The 16,275-nt window shown below is 41.3% G+C and overlaps 2 protein-coding genes across 2 annotated transcripts in view; one reads left to right on the top strand and one right to left on the bottom strand.

Annotated features, from left to right (window-relative positions):
• abcg8 (ATP binding cassette subfamily G member 8) overlaps window positions 1-9,126 on the bottom strand; it is a 37,033-nt gene extending 27,907 nt beyond the window's left edge. The window contains exons 1-3 of the mRNA XM_033025520.1: window positions 9,090-9,126; window positions 8,802-8,912; window positions 3,335-3,491 (exon numbers count right to left, since the gene is read on the bottom strand). Coding sequence (XP_032881411.1) covers window positions 3,335-3,491; window positions 8,802-8,912; window positions 9,090-9,110 — 289 coding nt within the window. The 5' untranslated portion in view covers window positions 9,111-9,126. The remainder of the gene's footprint in view (window positions 1-3,334; window positions 3,492-8,801; window positions 8,913-9,089) is intronic.
• A 638-nt stretch (window positions 9,127-9,764) lies between these two features.
• The window catches only part of abcg5 (ATP binding cassette subfamily G member 5), a 30,213-nt gene continuing 23,702 nt past the window's right edge, over window positions 9,765-16,275 (top strand). Inside the window, exons 1-3 of the mRNA XM_033025509.1 lie at window positions 9,765-9,972; window positions 14,205-14,326; window positions 15,021-15,157. Coding sequence (XP_032881400.1) covers window positions 9,815-9,972; window positions 14,205-14,326; window positions 15,021-15,157 — 417 coding nt within the window. The 5' untranslated portion in view covers window positions 9,765-9,814. The remainder of the gene's footprint in view (window positions 9,973-14,204; window positions 14,327-15,020; window positions 15,158-16,275) is intronic.

Raw genomic sequence — 16,275 nt, 5'->3', positions numbered from 1 at the left:
AACTGAGCTATTTGTGGTTTAAATGTGCCTAAAACATTTGTCTGGAAATAATCCAATTTACAAAACTGACAGAACCAAATTACCATTTTTTAGTTGTTAAATGAGGTCAATGTTGGAAACCATTCATTAGCCAAACCCAATTGTGCGTCAATCAAATGCTTATACCCAAAAAAAATACTCCTCTTCAGTAGCACTAACCACTTTATAGTTACATCAGTTACTTTGCTACATGTCGAAAATCCATTCCATTCACCTGCCTCCCACATTGCATCTACTAGTTTTCCTGCCCTCTCACCCAATTGTCCTTGTTCCATTTGCCCTTGTCTAGCAGGCAGAGGCGACGGTTTCCGATTCTATCTGCATGATATTAATTGAGCTCTGTCATGAATACAGAAAGAATATTATTTTCTGTTCATGCCCAGAGAGGGGGAAAACATCTTCATTCGTGTTACTTTAATGGTGTAGAAAATGTGTACAGTAAAATACTGATAATCTTGCTTACCCAGGACTATGGTGATGCCGGTTTGGCACTTTTTTAATATATTCTTTTAATGCAGTCCTGATCTACTATCTACTTCGTTGGTGACCCTTGGACTATCTTTAATCAGACTTTACTAGACTTTATCTTGCACTAAATGTTATTCCCTTTATCCTGTATCTGTACCCTGTGAATGACTTGATTGTAATCATATATTGTCTTTCCACTGACTGGTTAGCACGCAACAAAAACCCTTTCACTGTACACATGACAATAAAACTAAACTAACTAAATTGATGCATTTTAAAAAAATATGTTGCACAATACAGTTGTATATTTTCTAATGACTCAAGCAATGTGTTCAGGGAAGCAACCACAAGCCTCGATGAGTATACGGACACTGTATCATCATATGTCAGCTTTTGCGAAGACAGTTGGATTCCAACTAGTACCCGGACCTGGTTCAACAACAACAGGCCCTGGTTCATTGCAGAACTCAGACAGCTCCGACTGTCTAAAGAGGAGGCATACAGGAGCGGGGATGCAGACCTCTACAGGTAGGCCAAGTACAAGCTGAGAAGAGGAATCAGAGCTGCCAAGGAAAGGTACTCTGAGAAGTTGAGGAGCAAGTTCTCAGCTAGTGACTCTTCTTCAGTTTGGAAGGGCTTACAAGAAATCACCAGCTACAAGAGGAAAGCCCCCCGCTCTTTGGACAATCGTCAGCTGACCAACAACCTGAATGAGTTTTACTGCAGGTTTGAAAATCAGAAACGTAACCCTGGTACCCCCTCCCCAAACAACACAGCCAGACCTCAGTCTACAAGAATGGACCCTGCACCCTCTCCTTCCCATTCACCACTTCACACCTACTTTAGGCAAGACTCCAGTATGAAAAGACTGAACCATTTCCCACCCCAACCAGCACTTCACACCCACTCACAGCCTGACCTCATTCTGCAAAGACTGGGCTCTTCTACACCCACCCCCCCTCCAATCACCACTTCACACCCAATCACCCACACCCTCTGTGCTGCACAACATAACTTATCCAATATCAACAATAAAAATAGAGGAGGTGGGAGGCTTTTCAGAGGACAAAAGAGCCGGAAAACTCCAGGACCTGACAATGTTTCCCCCTCTACTCTTAAGCTCTGTGCCAAACAGCTGGCACCGGTCTATACAGACATTTTTAACCAGTCTCTGCAAACATGTACTGTCCCTGCCTGCTTCAAAGTCTCCACTATTGTCCTTGTACCCAAAAAGGCAAGCATTACTTGTCTTAATGACTACAGGCCTTTCGCACTGACCTCTGTAGTCATGAAGACACTCGAAAAGCTTGTGCTGGCCAAGCTGAAAAATATCACAAACTTGCTGCTGAACCCTCTGCAGTTTGCATATCGGGCCAATAGATCTGTGGATGATGCAGTCAACCTGGGCCTGCACTTCATCTTACAGCACCTAGACCGCCAGGGGACCTATGCGAGGCTGCAGCGAATCGTCCGATCAGCAGAGAAGGTTATTGGCTGCAACCTTCCCTCCATTGATGAACTGTACACTGCAAGGGCCAGGAAGCGAGTGGAAAAGATCATATCTGACCCCTCTCACCCTGGCCACAAACTCTTTGAATCACTTCCCTCCGGAAGGCAACTCCGAATTGTCAAAGCTGCCGCAGCCAGACATAAAAACAGTTTTTATCCACGAGTAGTTGCACTACTCAACAGCCAAAAATCTGTAGCCTCCCTTTGATCTGGTATTTTGTTGGTTCACATGCTTGATCAATGGTGTTTTATCATTAATGTTTTATTATTATTAATGTTTAGTGTTTTCTGAGTCATTCGTAACTGTATGTAATGTTGTTACTTGTGGGCGGAGCAATAAACTTGGCCAATAAACTTACTTACTTACTTACTTACTTACTTACTTGTAGTAAATGCCTACTATGTTCTGTGTGCTGAAGCAAAGCAAGAATTTCATTGTCCTATCCGGGACACATGACAATAAACTCACTTGAACTTGAACTACTTACTAATTTACAACAGTACATTGACTGGCAAAGTAGAATAGATAATTATAGTTGGTACCTCACAGATCCAGTGACCTGGGTTCAATCCTGAATGCAGTGTGGAATTTGCACGTTCTTCCTGTGACTGCTCGAAATTCCCCTGAAACTCCAGCTTCATAAGTTCGTACATCATAGCGGCAGAATTATGCCATTGGGCTCATAGAGTCTACACCATTCAATCGTCGCTGATCTATCTTTCCCTCTCAACTCCATTCTCCTGCCTTTCCTCTGTAACCATTGTTACCCGTACCAATGAAGAATCTGTCAATCTCTGCTTTAAAAATATCCAAAGACTTAGCCTCCACAGCAGGCTGTGGCAATGAATTCCACAGATTCACCCCCCCCCTCTGGCTAAATAAATTTCTCCTCATCTCCTTTCTAAAGGTACATCCTCACACATCCTAAAGACAAGTAGGTTGGTAGATTGTGTAGGAAGGAACTGCAGATGCTGATTTACAGCGAAGATGTCTCGACCCGAAACATCACCAATTCCTCCTCTCCAGAGATGCTGCCTGTCCCGCTGAGTTACTCCAGTATTTTGTGTCTATCTTGGGTTGGTATATTAACTGGCGACTGTAAGTTGCCCCGAGTGTGTGAGTGTGAGTGGACAATCTGGCACAGATGATGGGAATGTGGGGAGAATGCAATTGCTTTGCAAGTTGGCTCTGTGATCTTCCTCTTCGCAGATTCAACATGCCCACAACATTGTCTTCCATTCACAAATGAACGAATACATGCATTTATATAACACAATTTGAAAATTTACTACAAAAAGACATTTGTATGAATCTTACCAGAACTCCCTATAATAGCCAACATCTGCCCACTTCTGACCATAAGGTTTAGATTTTTCAATGCTATTATTTGTCCATGTGAACTTGAGTTCCAGTCCCATGGCATTTGTAATTCTGCCAGTTTTTCATACCAGGGAATCTGTGCTGCGATATTCACCTGCATTTGGTAGCCAAGAAGAGAAAATTAATTTGCTATCTTAAAATATGATTTCCACACAGCACCGTTTATTTGAAAGCATATCAGACTCCAGTAATGGCTCAATTACCACAGGCTGTGACTCTTGAGTCAGACTGATGAGTATGCCTTATATGTGTTCCAATTTAGCTGATCTTGGGTAGGGAAATTGCCTTCTCTGTGCCTTGACTAAAATAGAGTAAAAAAAGCCAAATGGGTTCATTTGATACTGGATCAGGCCGGACTAGATTTGACAGAATATTTCCTTTTCTCAAAGAGGACCAAAGCTCAGGAGCTCGCCAAACGTTTGCAAAAAATGATTGCCTGGGATCATCCATGAACAACGGGGAGAAGTCACAGGCAGCACTGTGGCGTAACGGTAGAGCTGCCGTATTACAGCACCAGAGACCTGACCACAGGTCCCTGAGACTGTGTGGGTTTTATCCTGCTTCCTCTCACACTCCAAAGACAAACATAAGTTTGTAGGTTAATTGGCATCAGTAAAAATTGTAAATTGGCCCTAGTGCATACTAGTGATTGTAAATTGGCCCTAGTGTATTAAGTGTATGGGGTGATTGAAGGGCCTGTTTCTGTGTTGTATCTCTGAAATCTCTATTAAAAAAAAGTGTAAGGTGATGGCAATGTAGAACTACACCAACAGGTGGTTTCCTCAGAAAAGGAAAAAACAGAATATCCTACTGTTCAATTGAGGAAATATTATACAATAACATTTCTCAGATGATAAGTTCTTAAGGAACTTATGTTAAGTTGCAAGAGAAGGACTTGGATACATAGCCCACAAAGAAATAAAGAACAAAGAACACACACAGGAGAACAGATGGCTTATCATAACATGGAAATGTTGATCTGAATAGGCATATCTTTATTTATTGCTTTGAAGCAATAATCATGCTGTCAGAGGTTTATTTGGTTTAGGTTGGTGTTTACATGGGCACAATTCCTCTTCTTTTGTGACACATCTTCAAGCTCGGCTGTGTCATGAAGGGGATTTATGGTTGTCTATATTGGATTGTAGGCACCAAGGCTAGATACTAGATTTGTGATTTGGTTTGTGCTGTTTAAATGTATTTATGTTGAGATAAGTGATAAGGCATGGGTGATGGTTGTGTGACCTTTACAAAAGGGTTTCTTATGATTATAGAAAACTGAGAAAGTAACTCTATTTTGATAATCTTTCATTTGTTGTGTGGAATGCTTTTAGTGAAGAGGCCTTACATTCCTTTCCTCCAGAGATAGAAGGGGGAGGTTGTAATACAGAATGAAATTAGACCCGAGCTTGGGAAGAAGCAATCAAGTGTGACAATTAATGACCTTTATGTGTCTGGAGTTGGGAATTGTGTGATTAGAAATAACTTAAGTCTTTACCACTTTGTAAGAATGGGGCAAAACTCATATTTAATCTTTGTAATCCATATGTAACTGTATTTTAACTATGTAGTTGTAAGGAAATTATTTGTGAAGTATTGTGTTTAATTAGGATTGTGAGTATTAGACTTTGTTTAGATCTGAAGTTTTAGAAATAACTTTCTTTTCCAAAAGTGAAAATATGTTTTGTGTGTACGTGTTGTGTGATTGCTATATGATGTGTATATTCTGAGAAGTGTTCTCTGAGAATTAGTTTTATATCTGTGGTTTTACTTTATTGAAATAAAATGATTTTGAACAAAGAGGTTGAAGAAACCACAGAGGGGAAGAAGGTTGTAAAGGGTCCGGAAAAGGGAAAATCATGTGACTATACGTGTTGTCAATCAATGGAAAGGATTATGTTGATTGGTTAATGCAAATAAGTTAAATGTATGGTAAACCATAATGATTGGTTAATAGTTTGCTACTCCTTTTGTACCATCCTTGTCTATTATGTATATAATGTGTTACATTTATACCAAAGTCGGTAGTTCTTTCGACCTACTCCAGAGTTTCTAACTCTGTGTTGGAAGGTTTAAAGAATTATCCAGCGCTGTCAGAATAAAGAATTGATTTTAGCAGCAATGGTTTGAATCAAGTTTTCTTGAATTGGACTGGCAAAATAACTCAGTTTAACACAATTTGATTTACACTGTCCTTTAAAAGATCTGCATATACAAGCTAGAAATAATGTTTTTCGACTGTAGAGATCTTAATTTAAGATATCCATGAAATATTAAAATGATGTGGGTCATGATATTCTGTTTTAAAATAGATTAAATCAATAGGTTTAAATTACCAGGTTATATCTTTGATCTTTTTTTGATGTTATAATAGTTGTTTATGAAATAAATTTAACCTGCTATAATACAACTTAACTGTTTGCAAAATTCTTTGGACCTAAAGATTATGTTTTACAATTGTGTAAGGAGATGGCAGTAGGGAAAACTGGAGTCAACATCATTGTAAATTTATGCAAAAACAAGTACTTTTATGTTCAGTAATGGTTGGAAAATTATTTGAAATCAATCCCAGCAAACTATGATTTTTCACTGATGTGGCCATTTCTCAATGTCACTACTCAATAATAGGCTGACCTGTAATATAGTATTTTATATTTGTGCTTAAAAATAGAAATCCGGGGCACTTTCTTGTGGATTTAAGTGGGAGAAGATAAATGTCACTTCTCCTGAGATGTAATTCCTCACAGATAAGAGGATAATAGGTTTCTCTGCACTACCCCTTTTCCTTGCTGGAAGTTTGAGCAGCTGACGTAATATTTAGAGTACCCACTATATCTTTGAATTCACAAACATTTTCTGGTCGAGGCAAGGAAAACAATTTTAAATAAATAAGAAGTTAAATTAATTGTTAATTTATTTCATTCTCTATACACAAGGAACTGCAGATGCTGATATACAGAACCAGACTCTACTTATTTCATACTATACTTGTCTGTAAAATATCTTTGAAATGAAGCAACAATAAATACCCATCTAATATGTTTGAACTTAGTTTTGATATTTTCCATTTAATTTTGATTTGTTTTCAGTCTTGTTCCCAGTAATTTAAATATCGCAGAACAATTTAAACGCTTTTGTCAGCTGTGAAAATATTATTCAACCACAAGTGCTACGGCCTATGTTCCATGTGACGTATTTGAAGTGTGATTAATAAATTTGATCAAATAATTTTACATATTTGAAATGTTAGAAATCTGAAAACGAGTCATACAGTACAGCATGGAAACAGGACATTCGGCTCAACTTGCCCATGCCGACCAGATGCTCCATCTACACTGGTCCCTTCTGCCTATGCTTGGTCAACATCCCTCTAAACCTTTCCAATCCATGTACCTATCCAAATTTATTTTAAACACTGTTGCAGTACCTTCCTCAACTACCTCCTCTGGCTCCTCATTCCCCATTAAGTACAAAAGATTGGAAATGAACTGCCACTTCACCAAGAAGATTGTTTGGGTCTAGGTAAGATGAGAAGGGAAGAGGTGAAGGAAAGGTATCACATCTCCTGCAGTTGCAATGGGATGTGCCATAAGAAGGGGAGTGGTCCAGAGAATCAAAAAAAGGAACTGTCCCTTTGAACAGTTATAAGGGAGTGAGGGGCAATGAGGATACGTCTGTTGGTGGAATCTCATTGAGCTGGTGGAAATTGCCAAGAATGATCTCTTGAATGCAGAGGCTGGTGGGGTGGAAGGTGAATACCAAGGGAGGGTTATCCCTGCTCTCTCCAGGAGAGGGAGCAAATTTAGAAGTCAATGTCCCTGTTAACAATGGGCTCTGTTAAATATTTCACTGCTGAAATAATGCACTAAAATGCTATTTAGCAATAAATACAATCCATTTAAAATTTCCACAGCATTTCTAAGAAGAGAAACAAAAATCAATACATTTTTCTCTGAAACCTGAAAAAGCAAGAAATACATTTATGGGAAATTATTTCCAAAGGATGATGGTCGGTATCAACGTAGCAACTCAAATTATATAAAGTTGTAAAGAGTTCACAAACAGCCAAATCAGTTTGATTGAAAACCAATGCTGGTGTCCATTCTACATTGCTTCACTAATCAAAACCCATTTGTGAAGAGATATTAGCTCATAATGAATTTGGTAAAGCCATGCAGCAGTTAATAACATTGAAATTAACACTTTTAAAAACTTAGTCTCAGAAACTTTTAAAGCAAATAAAATATTTTAGACGTTTTAATGGCTGTTTTAATTCACAATTGTTTCCTAAAAAATATACCTGCCTCTGAAAACGGATTTTTTCTTTGCCTTTCATATCTCTCATTTAAAGTTCCCATGTCACTAACTCCTGCTAAACGGTTTTAATACATGTTTTCCCATGGGAATCTGCAGTTCCCACTTGCTGAAACGATTCCCCATCTTCAGTCTTGAAATACAGTTCTTTATTAATAATGTTCAACAAAACTTTTAATAAAAATTGTTGACTCCCTCAATTATTTTATTTTCCAGAAACTGACTAAAGTCAGATGAATCCACAGACAGGCTTAGAGGGATATGGGCCAAACGCAGGTAGGTGAGACCAGTACAGATGGGGCTTCTTGGTTGGCATGGGCAAGTTGGGCCGAAGGGCCTGTTTCTGTGAGGTATGACTCTGCATGAGTAAAGTATGCCACATGCTGCAAATCTGAATTTAAAAAAATGCTGTAGATGCCCAGCAGGTTAGGCAACAACCCTGGAGAGAGAGACAAGGTTACTTCAGGTCAATGAACTCGCATCAGATCTGACAGAACTTTCAACACAGGGCACTTCCTCATCCAAATAAAAGATAATTGGCCTGAATTATTAACCATATATTTCTCTCTTCAGAAATCCACTGCATTCAGTGTTTTCATAACGTTCTGCTAGTATTTGGTTAGGACCTAGCTTATTCTGTTATTGATGCTTTTGGTTATTGATGCCTTCTTATTGATGTAGGCGTGCAGTCTTACGGGTAACTATCTATCTAGTAACTAACTATCTAGTAACACGGGTAAAACACAAAGTGTTGGAGGAATTCGATGTGGGCCAGGCTACATCAGTGGAGGGGACGGACAGACGACGTTTCGGGTCCGAGCCCTCCTTCAGACCGAGTTCCTCCAGTACTTTATTTTTTAACTCAAGATTCCAGCATCTGTGTCTCCAACACAGCTCAAATGCATCGGTGCAGAGCTGAAATCATTTTGTCCATTATTACATTTAATGGCCCCAACAGTCTCTCGAAGACAGAAACATTGATATCAAGATGGTTCTTTCTCATTTGTTTGACGTAGAGCAGTTTTAAGTAACTTGCTAAAGAACGATGGTGTTTGCCTCCAGATCTATTCGAACAAGAAATGTTACTCGCCTCATAACTGAGGTCCCGCACTTGGATAAGGTTGGGTTTGCCGCTGTAGGTGAAGTAAAGACTGCTTTCTTCCTCCAACGTACAGAACATCTGATCTTGCAGATGGCCAGTCTAATGCAAAAACACAACGGGGAAAAAAAGCACTATCATTGAAATCAAGTAGTTATATTGCATGCAGAATAAAAATACATTTAATATGGTGTCGTCGAAAAATCACGTTCTGCAGACACGCACAGTGTCCGCAGTTTCATTGGTTTCAGCGCTGAGACCCATCTCCCCAGGACTTACACTGCGCTGGGCTGTCTCCATGCTGCTCGAGGGACGATTGGATTATGTGGAGCTTAGTTAGTAAACATGAACTCTGCCCCGTAAAGAGATAAATAAATAGCTAATAAAATGTAATAAAAAGGAACTGCAGATGCTGGTAAACCAGTCTGAGGAAGGGTCCCAGCTCGAAACGTCACCAAACCATTCCCTCCACAGATGCTGACTGACCCACTGAGTTCCAGCAGCATTTTGTTTTTTTTAATACATAAATAACTCATCTGCAACGGTGCGGAGACGGACGGGTGGGTTTTCTTTCGTTGTGTGAGCAATGGCTTCTAAGACAGCGGGGCTATTCACATTACACTCGTTAACCATAACACTGTAATGGCTCCAAAAAAGATGTTTCTGCGAAGTTCTATTTTATAACTGTTAGCTCAATTCTGTTTTATTTTGTTAGCTGAATGGAATATTATGGTGGTAGAATATACCTGGGGGAGGTGAGGGTCTGAAGGGATGCCAATCCATCGAACCCTCATTGCTCGAGCCCCGGGCTCCAAGGGTCGATACACGGGACCCGCCCAGTTCCGCGGCTCCAAGGTGGACACACCGGCTGCAGGCAGCTGCCGTACACATGGGGGTGGTGAGAGGCGGAGGAGAAAAGCGGCGGAATAATCTCTTGCTGGCACTTCGTTTAAATTGATGTTTAAACACTGCCTGTAATTCAGGTCATTCTCTGTTTTCGGATTATGAGCTGTTTGGAAGTAACGGGCGGAGGACTCTCGCCAGGGAACGAACCTCTCCCGAACATTGTGTGCACTGATCCTCCCTCGCGAAAGCCAGACTCTCCGGGAAAAACAGAAGCGGATTGCACAATTTGTGTCAACCAACTCAACTACACCGTCAGGTAAACACACTCCAACCCATTCACCGCTTAACTTTTGGAAGTGGCATGGTCTAAATGTAAATAAATAACTGCAGATCAGATAATCACAAAAAGTATCTTCACAGAATTTCCATGTAATCGTCGTTTAAATGTTGTTATATTGCCTGCCTCAACCACCTCCTTTGGCAGCTTGTTCCATATATGTGTGGAAAAAGTTGCCCTTCAGGTTCCTATTAAACCTTTCCCCTCTCACGTTAAACCTATGCCCTCTGGTCTTGATTCCCCCTACTCTGAGTAAAGGACTATGCATTTATCCTATCTATTACCCTCATGATTTTATACACCTCCTTAAGATCACCTATCACTCTCCTATACTCCAAGGAATAAAGATCAAGCCTGTCCAACCTCTCCATATACCTCTGACCCTTCAAGAGAGTGCTAGATTTAGCTCTTGGGGCTAAAGGAATCAAGGGATATGGGGAAAAAGCAGGAACAGGATACTAATTTTAGATGATCAGCCATGATCCCATTGAAGGGTCGGATGGCCTACTCCTGCACCTATTTTTCTATGTTTCTATGTCCTGGCAACATCTTTGTAAATCTTCCCTGAACAACATCTTTCCTATAGGAACCAAAATTGAACGCATTACTCCAAATGTGGCCTCACCAACCTCTTGTATAACTGTAACATAACATCCCAACGTCTATACTACACTTCCTTCCGCCCTGCCTCTTGCAAATATGCTATCCCCTTCCCTCAATTCCTCTGTCTCTGCCACATCTGTTCCCAAGATGAAGATTTCCATTCTAGGACATCCAAGATGTTCTCTTTCTTTAGTAAACATGGCACTGGGAGTAATCTGAGGGTACTGCTTTTTACATTTTGTCTAACTCCCTATAATCATTTTACATCCTTTTTCTCATCCTTTTTGCTCCCTGTGTCATTTGTGCCAACATGCACAACAACCGCTGGTTGTTCACCCTCCGCTTTGAGAATGTCATGTAGTTGCTGCGAGACTTCCTGGACCCTGGCACCAGGGATCATCCTGGAGTCTCGATTGCTGCCACGGAATCTTGTGTCTACACCCCTAACTAACAAGTCTCCTAGCACAATAGCTCTGCTTGAAGTTACCCTTCCCCGCTGTACGTCAGAGCCAGGCTTGGTGGCAATTTAGTGCCACACAACCCAAAATTCCACCGACCCTGGTTGTGTGGCAATAAATTCTATCAATCAATCAATCAAACAGCCTTGAAATCTCCTGCTGCTGCACCAACACTGAAACAGAATGCATTGCAAAAGAAAATGCTTAGGGTAGGACGGTGGCACAACCCGGGTAGAGTTGCTGCCTTACAGCGCCAGAGACCCGGGTTCGATCCTGACTATGGATGCTGGCTGTACGGAGTTTGTACGTTCTCCCCGTGACCCGCATGGGTTTTCTCCGGGTGCTCCGGTTTCCTCCTACACTCTCAAGACGTGCAGGTTTGTAGGTTAATTGGCCTCGGTAAAAATTGAAAAATTGTCCCTAGAATTCAAGAGTTCGAGACATTTATTATCACATGCATCAATTGGTACAGTGAGATTTGAATTACCATACAGCCATACGAATAAAAAGAACACAATACACGATAGAATTAAACATAAACATCCCCACAAAGCAGAATCAACGTTTCCCACTGTGAGGGAAGGCAATAAAGTTCAGTCCTCTTCCTCTTGTTCACCCGTGGTCGGGGCCTTTGAGACCTCCGCTACGGACGGCCCGATGTTTCAGGCCCTCTCGCCGGCGTGATTGGAGCTCCGGTTTCGGAACGGAGAACACTCTCAGCAGCTTGGATTTTCCGAATCGGCCACTTCCTACCGGAGACCCGGCAAGAGGTCACCAGGACTCCGCGATGTTAGAGTCAGCGCCACCGGCGTCTGGAAGCTCCGCAAACCACAGCTCTACGGTGTTAAACAGCAGCCCCAACACTCCGGAGCTCCACAGGGCGATCCCCAGTAAGGCATCGTCCCACTCCACGATGGAATTCAGTGCTGCGCCGCTGCTGAAGCTCTGGCCGGTCTCCGGCAGGAAAGGCTGCACCAATCCAGATGGTAGGCCGCAAGGGGGGGGGGGGGGGGGGGGCGAAGATGATGCTCAGAGAATGCACCAGGAAGTGACTGAGACAACTGTTTCCCCTTTCCCCCCCACCCCCCACATAAAAAACGACTAAAAGGCCTCCAGAAACATACTTTTAGACAGACTAAAATTAACAAAAAGGGTGAAAGGACAGACAACTGCTGGCGAGGCTGCTGCACGCGGCGCCACCCGTGATTAGTGTGTGTAGGATAGTATTAGTGTGCGGGGAGATCACTGGTCAGCGTGGATTCAGTGGGCTGAAAGGCCTGTTTCCGCGCTGCATCTCTAAACTAAACTAAAAACTACCAGTTGATGCTAGGATGCAATAAGATCGGAGAATGCTGGAAATTCTCAGCATTTATGGAGCAAGAATTCGAGTTCATGTTTCGGGTCTATTACTCTACAGTTCTGGTGAATAGTCTTGGACCCTTTGTATTAACTCTCTTTCTCTCTCCACAGATGCTGCCTGATCTGCTCACTGAATGTATAGTGCAAATTCTGTTGAATCATTTGAACTTGGAAAATGTTGATAGATCACATCACAGTAAAACTCAACAATCCATAATCCAACTATTCAGAAATCTTGATGGCTCAGTACCTAACTGACCTCAAGCTGCTTGCTGTGCTCCCTTCCAATGCACCAGGGCCCTGCAACACACCCTTGATAATTACCTGGTTTTATTTCCAAAGTTTCCTCCAAACTCACCAGATTCTATTTCCAATGCTCTCTTGAAGTTACCTGGGTCTTTTTTGCTGCGGACTCTTTAAACATAGAAACAAGGAACTGCAGATACTTGTTTACAAAACTGCTCCCTTCCCAGAAATATTTTCTGATATTGTTCTTGATTTTCAGCATGTTCTGGCTCCCTTATTGATCTCTGTATAAATATAATGCACATTTGAGGTGGCACAGTGATACAGCTGGTCGGGCTACTGCCTCAGCACCAGAGACCCGGGTGTGATTCTGACCTCGGGTGCTGTCTGTGTGAATTTTACACATTCTCCCTTTGACCGTGTGGGTTTACATGTTCTCCCTGTGACCAAGTCGTTTCCTCCACATCCCAAAGATGTATGGGTTTGTAGGTTGAATGGCCTCTGTAGATTGCCCCCAAGTGTGTAGGAAGTGGATGAGTAAGTGGGTTAACATAGAACTATTGTAACTGGGTGATCAATGGTCAGTGAGGAGTCAGTGGCACTAAAGGGCCTGTTTACATGCTGTATCTCTCAATTTAACTAAACTGATATTTCAGCTAGGATAAGAATAATTGCCTTTATAGCGTGAAATATTTGGAGTAATAGAAATCAGTGAATTACCATGTAACAATCCAGGTTGTACAGAAATAGTACCTTACTGAAAATACTGTCTCAACAATCCCATGTTGGAAAATTCAACCAAAATTTGCATTAATTACACGATCACTTTAATAAATAAATTTGTATATAAATTATTTATTTAAAAAAAAAATTCTGATCTTTGTGAGGCTAGGTGAGGCTTGATGTTTAGGAAATTGGGTAATTGATTGATACAATAGAGAATGTTGATTATGATGAACACAGAAATGAAAGATTTACTTTGCAGCTACATACACATGCCCGATTTAGGATGCTGGTGCTAAGGGCAAACTGAAAAATGTCCTCTGAAAAGTTCACAAACTATCACAAATAATTGATTAATCTCTGATCAGCCAGATGGGAATGATATGTAATAGGAACCTGAGGGGCAACTTTATCATGCAGAGGGTGATGGGTATATGGAATGAGCAGCCAGAAGAAATAGCCGAGGCAGCTATATAACAACATTTAAAATACATTTTGGTAGTTACTTGGATAGGAAAGGTTTAGAAGAATAAGGGACTAGTTTGGATTTTTGATCAGCATGGACTAGATGGGGCGAAGGGGCTTTTTCTGTGCTGGATGACTCAATACTTACTGATTGAAACTACACTGGTACTCCCTACCTAATCCATTTAAAGATTGAAGAGTCAAACGATACAGAAAGAGACCCTTTGGCCCACTGAGCCTGCGGCAACTCTTGAAAAGGCATTGACATTTGTCCCATTTTCACTCCATGTTTATATACATCTCTCAGATTCTACCACTACCACAGTCTATTGCTTTTTTTTTAATGTGTTCTTGCAGTGAGAGAGTTGGTCCTTGGTGGGACGTACAATCGTATCTTAAGAAGTGGACAAAGCATATCCTGAAAAATGTCTCGTTTTATGTGGAAAGTGGACAACTAATGGGAATTTTAGGAAATTCCGGTAATTAATGTTTGGAGGTTGGAAAAAATATCATTTTGTATCTCTTGTTTGTTATTCTAATAAACAGTGCTTTTTATTGACATTTGCCTCATATGTTATCCCTTCTCTTGAGTTCTCTACACCTTAAACGAGTCTGGTTTGCTGACTGTGCCATTTTATTTGTGGATTAGTGGACAATCCTTCTTGTGTTCAATCTTCTCCCCCAACTTAATCTATTTCTTTAAGGAATGCCATGATTCTGGCTGCCATCTTCCCAGGCAATATCGTGGAGATCAGGAACTGGTGGCAGATTCATGAGTACAAGCAATAGCTTATAACAGAAATCTTCCATTGTAAAAATAATTAAGATTAATGCTCAATTACCATGCTGCGTCTAAATTATTACAATTGGCATATGCAAAATCATTTAAACTGAATTAAGCTCATCTCAAAATTTTTGAATGCAGTTTGGCCATCTTAAATAGTAGAGTTTTTGATCTTTGCCCCCATTTTACCCAACGCAGAGATGCTGGCATATTATCTTGTTAGGATCCACCACCTCAACATTGATCGAGAACTTGAATTAAACCTATTTGATCTGATGGTCCACCAGACTATCTTGCCAGATTGACAGACAATATAATGTAAAAAGCACATAGAAGCACATGTTTTCTTTTTTTGTTTTGTTTGAAAAGACCATATTCATATGTTTTAGGGTCCGGAAAGACGACATTGTTGGATGCAATTGCAGGAAGATTATGTGGATCATCAAATCTAATTGGTGATGTATATGTGAATGGCTGCAAACTTAAAAAGGAAGATTTTCACAACTGTTTTGCCTATGTCCTACAGGTAATGATAGTGCAGTACATATATTAATCAATATCTGTGTGACAATGTGGATTCTGTTGTAATATTGTGCTGTACAAGTTTCATCTCCATAACCAGTGAAGAAACAATGTACTTGCTCAGAAATATATAATTACATTGATTTGTGGAATCAGAAGCTAGTCTGTGAGGAATCTACGTATATTCTTTAAGATGGAGAAAAATGAGACGTGCTCTCTTTAAAACATGTCACATATATTTTACATATACCACATTTTCAGAGGAGATGCTGAGCGACCATTTTCCCTGGGTGTCGAATCTAGCTGGTCCTTACCCTTAATAACTTTTCGTTTGACTCCTCCCATTTCCTCCAAATACAAGGCGTAGCTATGGGCACATGTATGGGCCCTAGCTATGCCTGCCTCTTTGTAGGGTACGTCGAACAATCCTTGTTCGAGGCGTACCGTGGCCCTATCCCCGAACTCTACCTCCGCTACATCGACGACTGCATTGGTGCTACTTCCTGCATCCACACACAACTCACTGACCTCATCCATTTCACCACTAACTTCCATCCGGCACTCAAATACATCTGGACCATTTCCGACATTTCTCCACCATTTCTTGACCTCACTAGCTCCATAGAAGGTGATAGACTACTGACTGACATCCACTATAAACCCACTGACTCCCATGGCTATCTGGACTACACTTCTTCTCACCCTGCTTCCTGCAAGGACTCCATCCCCTTCTCCCAATTCCTCCGTCTACGCCGCATCTGCACCCAGGTTGAGGTGTTCCACACCAGGGCATCGGAGATGTCCTCATTCTTCAGGGAACGGGGGTTCCCCTCTTCTACTATAGATGAGGCTCTTGCCAGGGTCTCTTCTATACCCCGTGACTCTACTCTCACTCCCCATCCCCCCCACTCGTAACAAGGGCAGAGTCCCCCTTGTCCTCACCTTTAACCCTACCAGCCGTCACACACAACAAATAATCCTCCAACATTTTCGCCACCTCCAACGTGATCCCACCACTTGCCACATCTTCCCATCTCCAACCCTGTATGCTTTCCGCAGAGACCGCTCCCTCCGTAACTGCCTGGTCAATTCGTCCCTTCCCACCTAAACCACCCCCTCACC

Source organism: Amblyraja radiata, chromosome 8 (genome assembly GCF_010909765.2).
Source record: "Amblyraja radiata isolate CabotCenter1 chromosome 8, sAmbRad1.1.pri, whole genome shotgun sequence".
In the NCBI taxonomy this organism is placed as follows: domain Eukaryota; kingdom Metazoa; phylum Chordata; class Chondrichthyes; order Rajiformes; family Rajidae; genus Amblyraja; species Amblyraja radiata.
Note: the sequence above shows the minus strand (reverse complement) of the source record. Positions and strands in the feature narration are given on the sequence as shown.